The sequence below is a fragment of the Myotis brandtii genome, unplaced genomic scaffold (assembly GCF_000412655.1).
Source record: "Myotis brandtii unplaced genomic scaffold, ASM41265v1 scaffold225, whole genome shotgun sequence".
In the NCBI taxonomy this organism is placed as follows: Eukaryota; Metazoa; Chordata; class Mammalia; order Chiroptera; family Vespertilionidae; genus Myotis; species Myotis brandtii.
Genome location: NW_005358435.1, coordinates 1,801,048 through 1,817,572, shown reverse-complemented (window position 1 = coordinate 1,817,572; position 16,525 = coordinate 1,801,048). Strand labels below are relative to the sequence as shown.

The 16,525-nt window shown below is 47.6% G+C and overlaps 1 protein-coding gene across 4 annotated transcripts in view; it reads right to left on the bottom strand.

Moving 5' to 3' along the window:
• Positions 1 to 16,525, bottom strand: part of ATP9A (ATPase, class II, type 9A) — a 143,607-nt gene that overhangs the window by 90,015 nt on the left and 37,067 nt on the right. For all 4 annotated transcript variants that reach the window (XM_014539669.1, XM_005866221.2, XM_014539668.1 and 1 more), the window contains exons 4-5: positions 14,054 to 14,162; positions 38 to 96 (exon numbers count right to left, since the gene is read on the bottom strand). In XM_014539669.1, coding sequence (XP_014395155.1) covers positions 38 to 96; positions 14,054 to 14,162 — 168 coding nt within the window. The remainder of the gene's footprint in view (positions 1 to 37; positions 97 to 14,053; positions 14,163 to 16,525) is intronic.

Below are 16,525 nucleotides of genomic sequence, written 5' to 3'. Positions count from 1 at the left end.
GACTCCCCATTTACACACACAGCAGAGACCCCCTCACCTTTTCGACGATGATCAGGTCTCCCACTTGGATGTTGGCACTCTTCACCTTCACGGTCCCTGCAAAGAAACAGGTCCAAGACACATCCATCTGAACTCGTTCCAGTTCCATGCGTCTTTATAGCGTGCCCAGCGCCTTCAAAGCCTTCAAAGCCGGTGCATACAGAAGGATGAGCCCCCACCCTCGCCCCTGCATCACCTCCTACCCCCCTGAGAAAGGTGCGCCTGAGGCAGAAACAGCTCCAGAAACTACCCCCTGACGGAGCTCTGGGAAGTGCCCACACCCCTCAAGCGAGATCTTCTGTCTTAATGGTGCCTTAGAAACTTTCCCACGTCCGCACCTTAAGAAAATCATTCAGCCTCAAACGAAAAAAGAAAAAGAAAACCCACAGATATGGGGAAGAGAGAAAAAAGGGCAGAAGGGCAGCTCTTAATTTTCAAAAAGAAAGAAGCTAACCCAAAAGGACTAATTATTTTATTTTTTTAATTTGCAACTGCTATACAGTTTGGTTTATATGGTTATGATCAGGTTACTTTTGCTGGATGTTTATCTGAACAAAAAAATGGGACAGCTAACATCAAACGCTGATTCTGTGCTGCCCTGGCCGGGTGGCTCAGTAGGTTGGAGCGTCATCCCGTACACCATAAGGTTTCGGGTTCGATCCCCAGTCCAGGTGTGTACGGGAGGCAACCAATCGATATTTCTCTCTCACATGGATGTTTCTCTCTCTCTCCCTTCTTCACTCTCTAAAAATCAATTTAAAAAAACATATCCTTCGGTGAGGATTAAAATAAAAAATTTTAAATGCTAATTCTGTGCTAAACACTGAATAGGTATTGGCATGTGAATGGCTTTGTTTACTCCTCGGGGCAGCCACCAGGAGAAGGCATGATTATCTCATTCTTCAAAGGAGCACAAAGGCTCAGAGATGCCTTGTCTCACAGGTATTCAAATCCACATCCGACTCCAGAGGAAGGAATGACAAACAGTGAGTTCAGTTCAACTCAAAAAATGCCTATTGAGTGCTGCACCCTAGGAATTCAGAGACTAAAGTGGGTCCCCATATCCTAAAACCGTGCCTCAGGCAGGAGTCAGCAAGCGTGTGCCATAAAGGGCCAGACCAGGGGTCCTCAAACTACGGCCCGCGGGCCACATGCAAATACAAATATTGTATTTGTTCCCATTTTGTTTTTTTACTTCAAAATAAGATATGTGCAGTGTGCATAGGAATTTGTTCATAGTTTTTTTTTAAACTATAGTCCGGCCCTCCAACGGTCTGAGGGACAGTGAACTGGCCCCCTGTTTAAAAAGTTTGAGGACCCCTAGGCCAGACAGTAAACAGTGTGGTGTGTCCTGGCCAAGAGACAATGTTTGCAATTCTCCCAACCACGGTCTCCCTGCCAAAGGCTAATAGTCTTTGGTCTGTATTTCATATTTTAAAGTGAAAAACCAACCTCAGCTCCCAAGCCATACCAAAAAAATCCTATATAATATGCAAATCAACCAAACAGTGAAACAACCAGTCGCTAAGACGCATACTGACCACCAGGAGGCAGACACTCAATGCAGGAGCTGCCCTCTGTTGGTCAGTCCGCTCCCACAGAGGGAGCACTGCTCAGCCAAAAGCCAGGCTCATGGCTGGTGAGCACAGCAGCAGTGGCAGGAGCCTCTCGCACCTCTGTGGCAGCGCTAAGGATGTCCAACTGCGGCTTAGGACATCCCCCAAGGGCTCCCAGACTGCAAGAGGGTGCAAGCCAGGCTGAGGGACCCCCACCACCCCCCTCCCCCGTGGAGTGCATGAATTTTGTGCACCGGGCCTCTAGTAATAAAACAAAAGGTAGTGGGGCTGATTTTGCCCACCAGCTGTAGTTTGCTAACTCATGAGCTGGTAGGAAAGACAGCCAGAGAGATGCTGCTGGTGCAAAATAGTGTGTGAAATGATGGGAGTGAGTCAGTGAGCTGAGTGAGGGACAAGGAAGGAGGGGAAGTCCACCTTTGAAGAAGGATCTAGAACAGTGCTCAGCACACAGAAGGCACTGACTATTCAATCAACATTCCAGCACCATGCACTGGACGCCTGCTGTATGCCAGACAGTCTAAGGGTGGGGATCCATGGAATTCACTTTCAAGTGGAGGCGAGAATCAAATAATGAGTGGAGGGGTGGGGGGCAGAGAGGTGTGGACCAATGCTTCACAGGAGAGGTGAGGCCAGAACTGACCAGACGAAGGATCCTGGTTGCCCGCAGTAGAAGGAAGGCAGGCACAGAGGTGAGAGAGCACGTGAGTAGGACACATGTGTGCTCCTTTAGCAAGTACAAAAACATGGCATGAAGGCAGGGAACAGAGAGATGAAGGTGGAACTGGCTGGTCAGGGCCTGTGTCCAGGCGGGTCCAATTCTCACACGAGGGAGCAACACCATAAAATCTTTATGTTATTGGCATCTTGTAACAAGCCCATTTAACTCACGAGAGAGAGGAAAGAAAGAGTAATAATGACTCCATCATTCATTCAACACCAATGAGGATTCCTAGCTTTTGTTCCTTCAGCATTGAAAATAACTTAAAGACACCAACAGAAATAATCTGAGTGCACAACTCTAGATTTTTACAATTTTCCACAATATTTCACATATTTAACCTCTGGTGTCTTTTTACTAAGTCAGCACCTTGGAGACTTTTTAAAGCATTCCAATTATTTCTACTGAAACAACTGTAATAGGTTCCACTGGGTTGGGTTTTCGCTAATTTTTATATTTAACTAGGTTTTGTCATATTAAGTAGAACTGGCACTAAAAGAACTGTCCACGAACACTAATGACTCCTAGAAAGCACGACGCAGATGGTAATGGGCTAACCCACCTTAGTGCCTCTCCAGGAATGTGTCTCTCACCCCACGAGGTGAGCATTTAATAGTGTCCCACTGTCATAAAACACGGCGCTAACATTCAGTCCAATGACCTGAGCCCCAACGGGCCAGAGACCTACTAGGCTCAGGCACTGATCCTGTCGTGGGCTTTGGTAAATATATTGACAGGGGGACTAAAGAACAGCCATTGATCCAAACAGACCATTAGAAATGGGCCCAGAGAGGGTCCAATGCACAGAATTCTTTTCCTGCCCGAACAGTTCTCCTCGAACCACTAGGGGGCGACAGGACCACCGTACACAGAAACGTCAATGCACTTCTCCTTCCCTGGACTTGCCCCAACTTCCCCAAACATAAATTTACACGCTGTCTTTGGTTTTATTACTCAAATTGATGCTGGTGGCCTGACCCAAACTATCACGCGGGTGTTCTGGTCTTCGAGGCCTGGTTCCCACCTTCTTCCAACATGTAGGTGAAAGAGTACGTTATTCTTATTAAATAATAATGGCGTGTGTGTGTGTGTGTGTGTGTGTGTGTGTGTGTGTGTGTTAGCAGGAGACAGGGCAAAACCAGAAGGATTCGACTGAAAGGGGTGACAGCAATTCTTTCTGGGGACGTGGGGTTTATCTTTCTGTCTGGCACACACACTTTTTTAATTCTTCACGTCGGTTTTTTAAAAATAAGCACGAGGTGCTTTTCTAATAAGGAAAAAATAATAAATTAAATTAGCTCAAACGCCTAAGTGACCAGGCTCAGATTTCTTTTTTTTTTTTACCTTTATTGTTGAAAGTATTACAAATGTCCCTTTTTTCCCCATTGACCCCCTGCCAGATTTTTCCCTTCCTACAGGGCGTCCTGATTTATGACGGGTTAATGTGAACTCTGCCGCTCTCTGTCCATCTGCTCTGCCTCAACAAAAACCCCTTTAATCCGCTGGGCTGCAGGGCAGTCTGTGCTACCCCAGCAGGCCAACCCGCACACGGGCACCCCTCCTGGGGGACGGGCCCTCCTCCTGGGGGACGGGCAGCCAACGGCCCGCTCCCTCTCAGGAGGAGGGCCACGGGGGCCATAGTGGACACAGGAGCCACGGGGGGCCCACTCCCTCTCAGGAGGAGGGCCACGGGGGCCATAGTGGACACAGGAGCCACGGGGGGCCCACTCCCTCTCAGGAGGAGGGCCACGGGGGCCATAGTGGACACAGGAGCCACAGGGGGCCCACTCCCTCTCAGGAGGAGGGCCACGGGGGCCATAGTGGACACAGGAGCCACAGGGGGCCACGCCGTCAAGAGGTCACTTGTGCTTCTTCACCAAGGTTGCCCCAGGAGCATGCTGGTATTTGGGGGTGGAGAGGGGGTGAACCTCGACTTCGCAGCCTCAACAAAGGAAGACCTCAGCCCTCCCACTCTGCTGAGCTCCCACGCGGCTCCTGACCATGAATGCGACTTCCTTCCCCCTCGCTGTCACACTCCGATCAGAAAATGGGCAGTTCAGGCCTGTATGTGGGGCCAGTGTTTAGCGTGTGTCTGAATGAGAAACAAATAAAACCAAAAGAATGAAAAGGAGAAAATGCAGCAGGAAGAGGCGAGGAGGGAAAGCAGGCACTGGTACATATGCTCCAACATCTACGGTTTCCCAGCTCAGCCGAGTAAAATGTCCCTGTGCAGGGGCTCAGAGTGGAGGGAAAGGCCTAGCGAGGTGGGAGGAGGAGGGGGAAGGGGAGAGGCCCAGAGTTCGGTGAAGAGCCCAGCACTCAGTGGCTGGGACTAACTCAGGGCGGAAAGCTCTTCAGTGGTGGAAAGGACCCAGAACACGATTTCCAATCTTAATGTAACCACTGTCCTGAGCTTTCTACCATCGTTCTCACAGAAACTAGGAAATGCAGATGCCCCTGGGCAAAGCTCCCTGTCTTCCTAACACAGAAACATGGGAAATAAAAACAGCACAGTGATTTTCCCTGGCTCCCCCCCGCCTCCCCGCACCCCCACTCCCCGGAGAAGCTAGCAGTCATACCTCCCAAGTTTCCCTTTCCCTCCCCTGCCCAGATATCCCTGAAACAGAAGTGCGACCTGTGTGCCCACAGCCCCCACCCCCCAAACCTTGGGTGGATGACCAATTGCTGACATATTACAACTCCTAATAACCTTTTTTTTTTTCCAATTCTTAATCACTTCTGAACAAGGCCTCCCACGGTTTCATTTGCACTGGGCCCCAAGGATTACGTAGCTGGTGCTGAACAGACATAAAAACACCCAGTAACCTCACCTTTGCCACGTGCACAGGGAAACCTGGCCTGGTTCTGAGAGCAGAAGCCTCGGGACCCTGACTTCCTCCCAGAGCTCTCTCCAACACCCATCTCCGTGTGGCCCCTCCAACACCCATCTCCGGCCCCTCGGCGCTGGGCGTTTTTAATGCATTGGCAGAACCTCGACAGAAGCTGGCTGAGGGATTTCCACAAAGGTTAAGTGGAACATGCTCCACCGGCCACATCCGCCACCACTAAACGCTTTCTATAAAGTAAATTTAATCCTTTCAGCTTTCGCCACTTCGCCCAAGCCGCCTCTGAGCCGGGGTTTCTAACAGGGAGCAAACTTCCAATGACTACCGACCGACCGCTGTTTATTTCTGTAGAGATGGACCCCGAGCCTTTCATAAGCAAACCCATCGAGCCCAAACCATGCTTTTCATGGGTGACAGCTTCGGAATAAGAGCAGTTTGTCTACACTGGGGGCAGAAACCAGATGTTTCCCTGGAGTGGAAACAAGCAAATGACAATTCAGTCAAAATGCAGAACAGCCTGGAAAAAAAAATTTTTTTTTTAAATAAATTCTGGGCACTAGTATGTGTGGGCCTATTTTTTTGACCCCAAGCCCCGCCAGCTACTAGAATACTCTATTTTTCACGGCGCATGCAGGGTACAGATTGCTTTGTAGATCTCAAACCGCGATCCCCGTGCGCTGACCCTGGCTAATGTTTTACTCTTTAGCTCACACTCTAATCCGCCTGTGACAGTGATGAGTTGTAAATTCTTCGGCTTGTGTACACTTCCTGGGGTGGACGCTAAAACGCCTCTGCAGACCCAGCAGCGTGCACACGGAGGGTTTAAAGTTGAAATTTTCACATTCTCATCCAGCCGTCTGTGCTCCCCAAAGCCTAAGAAAAAGACTGTGATTTGAAAATAGGCAAAGGGTTAAACAGTATTATTGGAAATTCCACGGCCACTTCCTGGGGCTTTTGTTTAAAATGGTGGGAACTTAAGAAACGAAAGGCTGAAGTTTCTACGTGACAAGTTTATACCCAACAGAGGCTTTTAAAATAAATATATAAATGGTTCTCGTTGCTTCTGGTGCCCAATAATGATGAAATAGACCAACACCCCAGCGGTGGGGGGTAGGGGGGGTGGGGGGGATACCTTCTGGGAAAGATAACAGTACAATTTGCATGTGAGGTTTTTTTTTTTAATTAAACAATAGATTAGTTCACCAATATTTGTAATGAAGTGAAATTGAGTACTTTGGAAGAAAAAAAAAGAACCTTAGGGCTCTGAAATAACAACTTGCAAGTGTCAGAGAATGAGAAAGTGTTTGGCCAAATCTGCTCTAAATAAGACTCGGAAAAGCAGATGCTCTGAGAATCTTAACCAGAGGAGCTCTAAGAGGAGGTCTTTGCTCACCCAACTGTATTTGCAATCCTTAGGAAAGGACTTTTTTTGCAATAATATAAAAAAGAGCAGCACTGTGGTTCTCTTCTCTAAAAAACGTAGAAAGCATATTTTAGTGTTCTCCCGTGTCTCAACAGAACTTATACTTTGAAAACATAAATGGTACTTCTGTTTAGGAATACAGAGTTTTGTTAATTAACTAGCAGCTAAACTACTCCCCATTAATAAACGCATCTTCCCTACACTATCCGACCTTCTGATGAACTCCAGCAAAATATAATTCCCCAAAAGAAACACACGTATGACCTTTGACCTCAACAGTTGCTCGCATTAATTGCAATCCTAAGTAATGGTTCGATGTGGATTTTGAACTGAATTGAAAAAAAAGATATCACTCTCAAGTGGGGATGAGATCCTTGGGGTTATTCTGTAACTGCAGAGCTATCTGGGAAGAACTGGGGGAGAGGGGAGATCTGGTTTTCACACCACATATGGACTAAAAAGCTCAAGATGGGAGAGACGCCCTGCCTTTTGCGTAGACCTCTGGTTTATGGCTTATGGTTCCCGGGGTGCCCAGATGTCCCCAGCAGGAAAGACACATCAGCGATCGTGTTAATTGTGCTCTGTTTGCAGTTTCTTTCAAGGCTAATTATCTGCTGGCTTCCTTTAGCCCCTGATCACAAGTCAGTCTGGGAAAACATTCCTGGTATGAAGACCTGGAATTCATCCTGTGAAAATGCAAATCCCATTGCCCCGCCTCCTGTGATAATCAAGGCGGAGGGACCCCTCTCCAGAATTAAACTTTTGGTTTGGGGAAGATAAGTATAATGAGAAATTACTCATGGACTCATTCTTTCTTCCTGACCCCACCCAAATCTTTCAAGTCAACTAAGTGTTGCTGAGTCTGTTCCAACTTCAAGATTCCCTCCTCGTGGCCTTTGGGGTTTCCAGGGTCGCTGAATGGTGTTACTCTGGGGAGACGGCTCCATCATTAGAGCCATAAAACTCATAAAAGTCTAGGAATCTCTCTTAAGTCTCTGATCCCGTGGAAATGTGGACTTCAGGCAGGAGGAAAGAGGGGCTTTCCTTTATCTGAGAGCATTATCCTGGCGTGGCTTTCAACAGTCTGCCCACCTTAGAATGAGAAAGCTGGATTGAGAAGTTTCTTTGGACTGAGAAATGGGCCCTTTTGGGGAGGCTCAGTTGGTTAAAGCGTCATCCCGATACCCCAAGGTTTTGGGTTCCATCCCCAGGCAGGGCACATACAAGAATCAACCAACAGCCCTAGCTGGTTTGGCTCAGTGGATAGAGTGTCAGACTACAGATTGAAGGGTCCCAGGTTCAATTCTGGTCAAGGGCACATGCCTGGGTTGTGGACTCGGTGCAGGAGGCAGCTGATCAATGATTCTCATTATTGATGTTTCTATCTCTCTATCCCTCTCCCTTCCTCTCTGAAATCAATAAAAATATTTTTTTTAAAAAAATCAACCAACAAATGCATAAATAAATGGAACAACAAATAATCAATGTCTGTTTCTCTCTCAAATCAACTTAAAAAATGCAAATGTGTTTTAAAATGACTTAAATCTTAGAAGTCCTGCAGCATTTGTATTTAGGAGGAACACTCTGGCGATCACTGAGATCGTCTACGGCAAAGTGCTGCACTAGCTCCTGGCACACGGTAGGTGCCTGGACTTACAGACGAAGGGCTGACATTCAGACAGGCCGGGGTTCCAGTCCCTAGCTAGCCGCACCACTCAGACAGGGTGCTTTCCCTCTCTGCGCCCCAGTTCCCCGGAAAAGCTCCCTCCACGGGGCCGTTTAAAAATGACAGGCCTGACCTCCCGCAGCTGCTGGCTACGGTAAGTCACCTTTCCTCGTTTTCCTGTCCTCCTGCTTTCCAACGTGGACAGCATTTTCCCAACAGCTCCACTGTCCCCGTCGCCCTGTAGCAGGCCTTGTACAGATTCCTGGATCACAGAGTCAACTTCCCACTTTCCCAGTCTCGGTCCTCACGGGCCTATGTGGTCTTTTCTTCTGTCCTCCCAGGAGGGAGAGGCTCGGGGAGGCAGCCGCATGGGGAAGAGCAAGATGGAGCCAGGCCCTAGGGCTCTCTCCGCCGCACTCCTAGCAATCATGACGGGGCCTTTGGGGAGCTCTTCTCAGGGCAACGTCATGGGCATGTGATCCCAGGACTGATCCTAAGGGCCCCTTACTTGGTTTAGTGATCTACTGTCACCATTTTGAAAATCTTAATAATTTTTGAACAAGGGCCTCATCACAGGTTCATTTTTTAATGTAGCCAGTCCTGCTCTCTCCCATCCTGTGAGACTCAGGATGAAGGTTATCTCTTTTGGAAGACATCATCAACTCCTCTCTGACGGACTCCCACAACCTCCATCACCCTTGGCTAATGCCTCCATTGATTCATCCACCAACACTTAATGAGCCCTTGCTGCAATACCACCAGCACTGCCTTTCTTGAGCACACATCCAATCGCAGGCACAGTCCTACGTTCTTCCCATGTAGGAGTTACATTTAAGCAACTCTTAGGCAGGAGGTACTACTATCACCTCCAATTACTGGCAGGTTAAGGGATCTGCCCACACAGCAGGGAGGAGGTAGACCCCGAGTTCTGAATCCAGTACAAGCTCAGAACCAGGAGTGCAGTGGTCAAGAAGGGGACCTTCCTCATAAGGGCCCCACATCCATGCCCATAAAGCATAATTATTAGTTAGCTTTTTTATTTTATTTTATATCTTTATTGTTGAGGGTATTACAAATGTCTCTTCCTTTTTTGCCTCCTTGCCCCCCACCCACCACCTGGTATCCACCCAGCCCCTGGCCTTCACCACCCTACTGTCTGTATTCATGGGCAATGCATATAAGCATATAAGTTCTTTTTAGTTAGCTTCTTAAAATTATCTACTTACATGCCTGGATACCTCACTGGACCATGAATTCCCTAAGCCCAGCCCCTATGTTTATCTTTGTAAAACAGAAATCTATTGTAGATTATCGTATATTAAAGTTAAGGAACATAAATTAAAATCCCAATAGTTAATCTTTAGAGATACTTTACACAGGAGAGAGAAAATTCCATCAAATCTCACTATTTTTTCCCAAAAAAAGTAATGGAATTCATAAGTGAATAAACAATCCAAACCACTGCAGCAACTAATAAAAGCTCTCCAATTTTCATAATAAAACAGAAACCTATTGTAGATTTTGGACAAAATGGAGTCTCAAATATTCTTAAAAGAATGAATAAAAGGTCACTCCCTTTTATATGGCTAATTATATTAATAAAAGACTTCAAATACTCATTAGACCATGACAATTACATTAAAAATGAATCCAATTGGTCTGATGTTTTAGATACACACTGAATGAAATAAGAGGATCTAGACATATACTAGAGGCCCAGGGCACGAAATTCATGCACAGGTAGGGTCCCTAGACCTGGCTGCCATGAGGGCCAATCAGGGCCTTCCAGCTGCCAGCCAGGGCCTTCCTTCGCTCTGTGCCACCCCCTGGTGGTCAGCATATGTCATAACGAGCGACAGAACTCCCTCTCTAGGCCTGGCTGCGATCAGGGCTGATCAGGGCCTTCCAGCTGCCAGCCGGGGCCTTCCTTTGCTCTGCGCCACCCCCTGGTGGTCAGCATACGTCATAACAAGCGACAGAACTCCCGGTCTCCCAGTCAAACTCCCATGGGGACACTTTGCATATTAGCCATATATAGTCTGGAAAAAAATAGTGTTGGAAGCAGCTATTAAAAAAAAAAGTAACTTCCACCCTTTCTGGTTTGGCTCAGTGGATAAAGCGTTGACCTACGGACTGAAGGGTCCCAGGTTCAATTCTGGTGAAGGGCACATGGCACTTTGCATATTAGCCATATATAGTCTGGAAAAAAATAAAGTGTTGGAAGCAGCTATTAAAAAAAAAGAAACTTCCACACTTGCTGGTTTGGCTCAGTGGATAGAGCACTCCTCTCTCATCATTGATGTTTCTATCTCTCTCTCTATCCTTCCATTCCTCTCTGAAATCAATAAAAAAAAATTATTTTTTTTTTAAGAAGTAACTTCCCTCTGATGGAGAACTCCTCATTATTATCAGGGCTTTTAGTTCAGCTGTTCAAAATAGAATTCTTTTTCCTCAAAGTTTTCAAGCTCTCTCCCCCTCCCTTCCTCTCTGAAATCCATAAAAAATTTAAAAGAAAAAAAAAGTAACTTCCCTCTGATGGAGAACTCCTTATTATTACCAGGGCTTTTAGTTCAGCTGTTCAAAATAGAATTCGTTTTCCTCAAAGTTTTAAAATTTTTCAGTTTGATTAACATAATGCCTCTAAAACTTTGGCAACATCCTGACTTAGAGTCTGTGCCACTGACATTCTTAAAACTATATTAATTCCTGCCAAAATGCACGCTGTGAATCTAACTTTGAGACATCAGGCAGACACAAGTTGAGGGACAAGCTGCGAAGTAACTGGCCTAAAACTGGCCTGTCCTTCTCAAAAACGCCAACGTCATAGAGCTATGCCAGGTTGAAGGGGTGAAGGAGAGAGAGAGGGCAGGTAAACGCAACTGGCAACCCTGGATTGGTTCCTGGACCAAGAAAAAAATGCTGCAGCCCTGGCCGGGTAGCTCAGCTGATTAGTGTCACCCCAATATGCCAAGGTTACGGGTTTGATCCCCAGTCAGGGCACATACAAGAATCAACCAATGAATGTATAAACAACAAATCGATGTTTTTCTCTCTTTCTTTTTCTTCTCTCTCTCCTCTCTCTGGCAACCCTGGATTGGTTCCTGGACCAAGAAAAAAAATGAGTGTATAAACAACAAATCGATGTTTCTCTCTCTTTCTCTTTCTTTCTTTCTCTCTCTCTCTCTCTCTCTCTCTCTCTCTCTCTCTCTTCCTCTCTAAAATCAATTTTTTTAAAAATGCTACTAAAGGACATTTCAGGGACAAATGGCCAATTTTGAGAAAGGATTCTAGATCTGATTAATAGTAATGCCTCAATGTTAAATTTCCTGATTTGGCTCATTGCACTGTGTTATGTAAGAGAACTGTCCTCTTAGGAATTAAACACTGAAGTGTTTAGGGGCAAAAGGAATGATATCCTCACCTTAATCTCTAGTGGACAAGACAGAGAGAGACTAGCAACACGCTGACCACTGAGGAACGGGGGTGACAGGCTTGCAAGAGTTCTCTGCAGGACGCCTGCAGCGTTTTGCTAGTTAGAGATTATTACCCCCAAATGTTTAACTATCTTATTTAGTCCAAGCACTGCTTTCTTAGCCAGGAAATGATGTTGAACGCAGGGAAAGCTCATGGCCTACCATCTAGCAGTCGCGGACTTGATATTCTGGTTTCTAAGCATTTCTGAACTCCAGAAGTAGTGCTGAAAAGTCCATTTTAAGATGTCCTGTGATCAAAAAAAGAAAACAGTCCTGCGTGGACATACAAGTCCCTATTTGCTTCATCTCGCTTTTGAGCTTCATTGAATTCTTGGTGAAATGTCTCACTCAAGAAAATATTATTGAGTTATTAAATAGTGCGGTAAGGTCAAAAAAGGCTTCTTTCTCTTCCTCCCTCTGAAGCCTTCTGCTTGGGCTTTTCTCTCTGGCCCTTCCCCCTCAAAGTGGATCAAATAACTAAACTCACCTCCATCACGTCCCTAGCTGACAGTTTTTTGGTCGCCCGTTTTGGGGCTTTCAAACCGCAGGGCGAGGGCCTGGGTTAATATTCAGAGCTCGGCTCCTGGGCCTCACAATGGGAACCGTGGGTCCCAAAAGGAGGCCAACAAAGGAAGACAAGTTTTTACTGCTGGAGCCATCTGCCAATTCTCTTTAGGGCCTTTGCAAGGACGGAGGGGATGGTAGCAGCAGCTGAGAGGGGCCTGCAGGGGAGGGCATGAAAACCACGCCAGGAAAAGCAATTGCAATATGAAAAGAACCGAAGGGCTGGCGGGCGGGCGCTGGACAGATGAATGGAAGGCCTCCCAAAGCCCCTCCTCTAAACAGACCTAGCGCCCGCTCCGCCGGGGCTTTTGTCGGTTGCCAAGCATTGCAAATGTCATCGTCAGAATATGTTATTAAGGGAGGGTTTCATATACACAAACCACACAAAACGCCTCCCCAGAGGGGTCTTCTGATTACCCACGTGGAACCCCCAAGCCACCTGCCTTTGCAAAGATTATACAGGGTTTTTATTCTTTAGTTTGCAAAATGTCCTAAATGCAGTGGTTTAGCAATAACAAAACACGTATTTCTATACCCGCTCTAAAGTCCCCCTTCTCCCAGAGACTTGCAAATTTTTAAGACCACCAACTATGAAAATCTATTCAATGCACTAAAACAAAAACACTTCCATGCCCTCAAGGAATTCTGTCAAAATTTCAATGTTTTTTTTTGGAGGGGGGGGGTGTGGGGAGAAGGCCAAAATATATTCCTCTGACATTTTTCCCAAAAGGAAAATTCTACTGAAAACCCGGGAAGACTAAAGCGCTGAACAACAGCAGTTCACGCCAGGCCCGGGGACCAGCTCCTCCAGCACCTGTCTTGTCTCTTTCAGAATCCCCCCTTTCCTGCAGGCAGGCACAACTCCCACTGCCTCAAGCCTCTCCTAAAACAGTATTAATCCCTGAATGGGATCAGTCATCTTCGGGGACTGCAGACAGGAACTTTCTCTCCTTTCTGAACACAGCCTCACAGGAAATCTACTCTAGGACTGGGAGTGGGAAGCGGAAGTCAACCTTGGCAGGTAGTTTTGTGGGGTTTGGGGTGGGTTTTAAATCCCACCATTTAACACGCTGGTGTCTGGCCCGGGGCTAACGACTGAAGGCTAGCTCCCGTTCTCTCTGGGTCAGACTACAGGCTCTTCCCCCTTCAGTTCTAAGGACTGAGGAGATGCCAGTAAAGAAGTCTTCACAGATGCAGTATTTACGTAACTCCGGTGCCTTTTTAAAAAAAAACAAATGTGGCTCATCTTGTATGTCCACAAACAGTCAATGTAAAAGTATACAAATAAATAGATTAACAGAAACCAATGCCGCACAGTTGTAACATTGGTTTTGTGGTGTTGAAAGAGTGGCTTTTAAAGCTGTGGCTCCTTTGGAAACGGATGTAGGGCAAAGTTCCCAGCTCCCCTCTGCAGCCAGACGCCATAAGGGTAAGGAACTAGCGGGCCGAGGATGCCAAATGCACAGAATTCAATTCCAGGTTGAGGATGTGCAAGTTAGGCCACAGGACCACCACTAAGAGAGCCTGGCCACCTGGGGATGCAGCCCACATCTCCCCGAGCCCCGGGGGACACGCTGGCCTCCCTGGTACCAGCAACTGAGTGGCTGTCCTGCCACGCGGCGCCCACACCCCCGCCAGCCCCAGGCCTTGAACTCTGCTCCCTGACTGTCAGCGACCGATGATTGAGCTGCAGCCCTGCAGCCCAGGCCGGGCGGCAGGAGGCGGCCCCAGCGGAGCCCCGGCTGACCTCTCACTGTGAGCCGGCTGTAGACCTGGGAGTTGACTTCCTTGTCCCGCAGGTAGCATCGGATTTCCTCCACCGCCTCTCGGATGATGGTGACGGCCAACACGAAGCCCTGCAGAGAGAGAGGACAGAGTGAGCCCTGCTGGAACCCACCTTCCTCTCCTGGGGCCAGGGACAGAAAAGGCCAGAGGGCAGCAGGGCAGGACCTGCTAAGGGTCCCAAATGCGCATGCCCAGCAAACCCGCTTCTCCCAGGGTCTCCTACACACACACCCTGGAGGAACACTCGTCAACACGCAGGCACAAGGACAGCCCTATTCACCACCTCCTAGTCTCAGGGTTTCTGAGAGTAAGATATGTCGAAACACCCACACTGTCCATCCACAGACAATGGCTGAAGGAGGGTGACCACTAACATCTGAATCTCGCTCGCCATGTGCTGGGCTCCCTTGAAGTGCTTTCCTCCCATTAGTGCATTCCACCCTCACAACCACCCTATGTACAGATTCACCATACGAGATCACTGTGCTACAGATCAGGAAACTGAGGCACAAAGAGGTTGAATAATAAAACTCTTAGGAATTTTATATACTACACACACACACACACACACACACACACACTAGAGGCTCGGGGCATGAATTCATGCATGGGTGGGGTCCCTTGGTTTGGCCGGCGATCGGGGCCAATTGAGCTGTCTCGCCCAGTCCCCATAGGGCAGGCCGGATGGGGGGAGGGATTGCGGGAGGTTGGCCAGCCACAGGAGGTTGGCTATGGGAGTGCACTGACTACCAGGGGGTAGCTCCTGCATTGAGCGTCTGCCCCCTGGTGGTCAGAGCACATCATAGCTACCGGCTGGTCATCCAGTCGTAATGGTTGCTTAGGCTTTTATATATATAGATATACTAGAGGCCCGATGCACGAAAATTCGTGCAAGAGTAGGCCTTCCTTCCTCTGGCTGCCGGCACCAGCTTCTCTCCAGCACCAGGGACCCGGGCTTCCCTCCTCCAGCCGCTGGCAGGAACCTGGGACCCAGCTGGCTTCCCTCTGGCCCCAGCTTTGTCAGGAAGGATGTCCGGAAGACATCCGGTCTAATTAGCATATTACCCTTGTATTATTATAGATAAGCAGAAATGTTGAACACAGGAAATCTGGCTTGAGATCTTAACAGCCACATTGTTCTGCATCTAGAGAAACTCCGGTGGGCGGAGCCAAGGAGATGGACCACCAGCAGGAGCTAAAAAGAGTGAGATACCTGCTGCTTGCATGGACGGGGTCAGCGGGAAAATCAATCTTTCAGAACATAAAATAGAACACTGTTCACAGAAATAACAAAGATTCCATACACTGGGAAAGACTTTCTGCCCTGGCCGGTGTGGCTCAGCTGGTTGGGCATCATCCCATGCACTGAAAAGTTGCTGGTTCAATTCCTGGTCAGGGCACATACCCAGGCTACAAGTTCAACCCTCAGTCGGGGGATATATGGGAGGCAACCGATTGATGTTTCTCTCTCCCCCTCTCCCTTCCTCTCTCTCCAAAAAATCAATAAAAACTTTTTTTTTTTAAAGAAAGGCTTTCCCATTTCCTTAACTATTGGTTAGATTCCTCTGCTAAGAGGGACAAGGATGGAGTGGGAGGTACTGCAGGATGTCTGTAATGTCCTAAATTTTTATAAAGAAACATTATGAAGCATTCACAGTATAAGTACCAGCTAATAAAAAGGAAATGTAAACCTGTCTGATCTTCCTGAGCCAGGCACCCCAACTCACAAACTCTGGGGGAGACTGGTGTGTGTCGTCTACAGCATGGACCTATTTCCATCCAGTTTTCCTCTTGAATCCACAAAGGCAAGAACCTTCATCCATGTTTCTTTTTTCTTTTAAATATAATTTTTTTTAATTTATTGATTTTTTTAGAGAGAGAGAGGTACAGAGAAAAGAGCGGGAGACAAGGGTTTGCTGTTCCACTTATTGATGCATTCACTGGTTGCTTCTTGTGTGTGCCCTGACCCGGGATCAAACCCAAAACCTCAGAGTATCAGGACAACGCTCTAACCAGCTGAGCTACCCGGCCAGGGCCTCATTCATTTTTCTTACGAGATGCCCTTATCATCCCTCCTTTTAAAATCACTTTTTAAAAACACAGACAGCAAGGTTCCCACGGAGGGTAGCAGTAGGGATTGCTTGCTGACTTCATTTTCATGCTGCTGACCCTGTGAAATACATTAACTTTGATTCAGATCCCTTATGTAAATCTAGCCACAGAGGCGCTGCTTTGTGGACCTCCTCCAAAGCCCCAGATATTTTACAATCACAGGACTCCTCCTGCCTTCTGCTGCCCATCAGATGTGAAGAACGGGCCCATTTCAGAACAAAAGTATACGCAGACCTGCAGACCTCGTATGGAGGAGAGGAAGCTTGTTCCGGCACCACAGGCCCGGTCTGCAGAGCCCCTCCCCCCTCCTCCCCCACCCCCC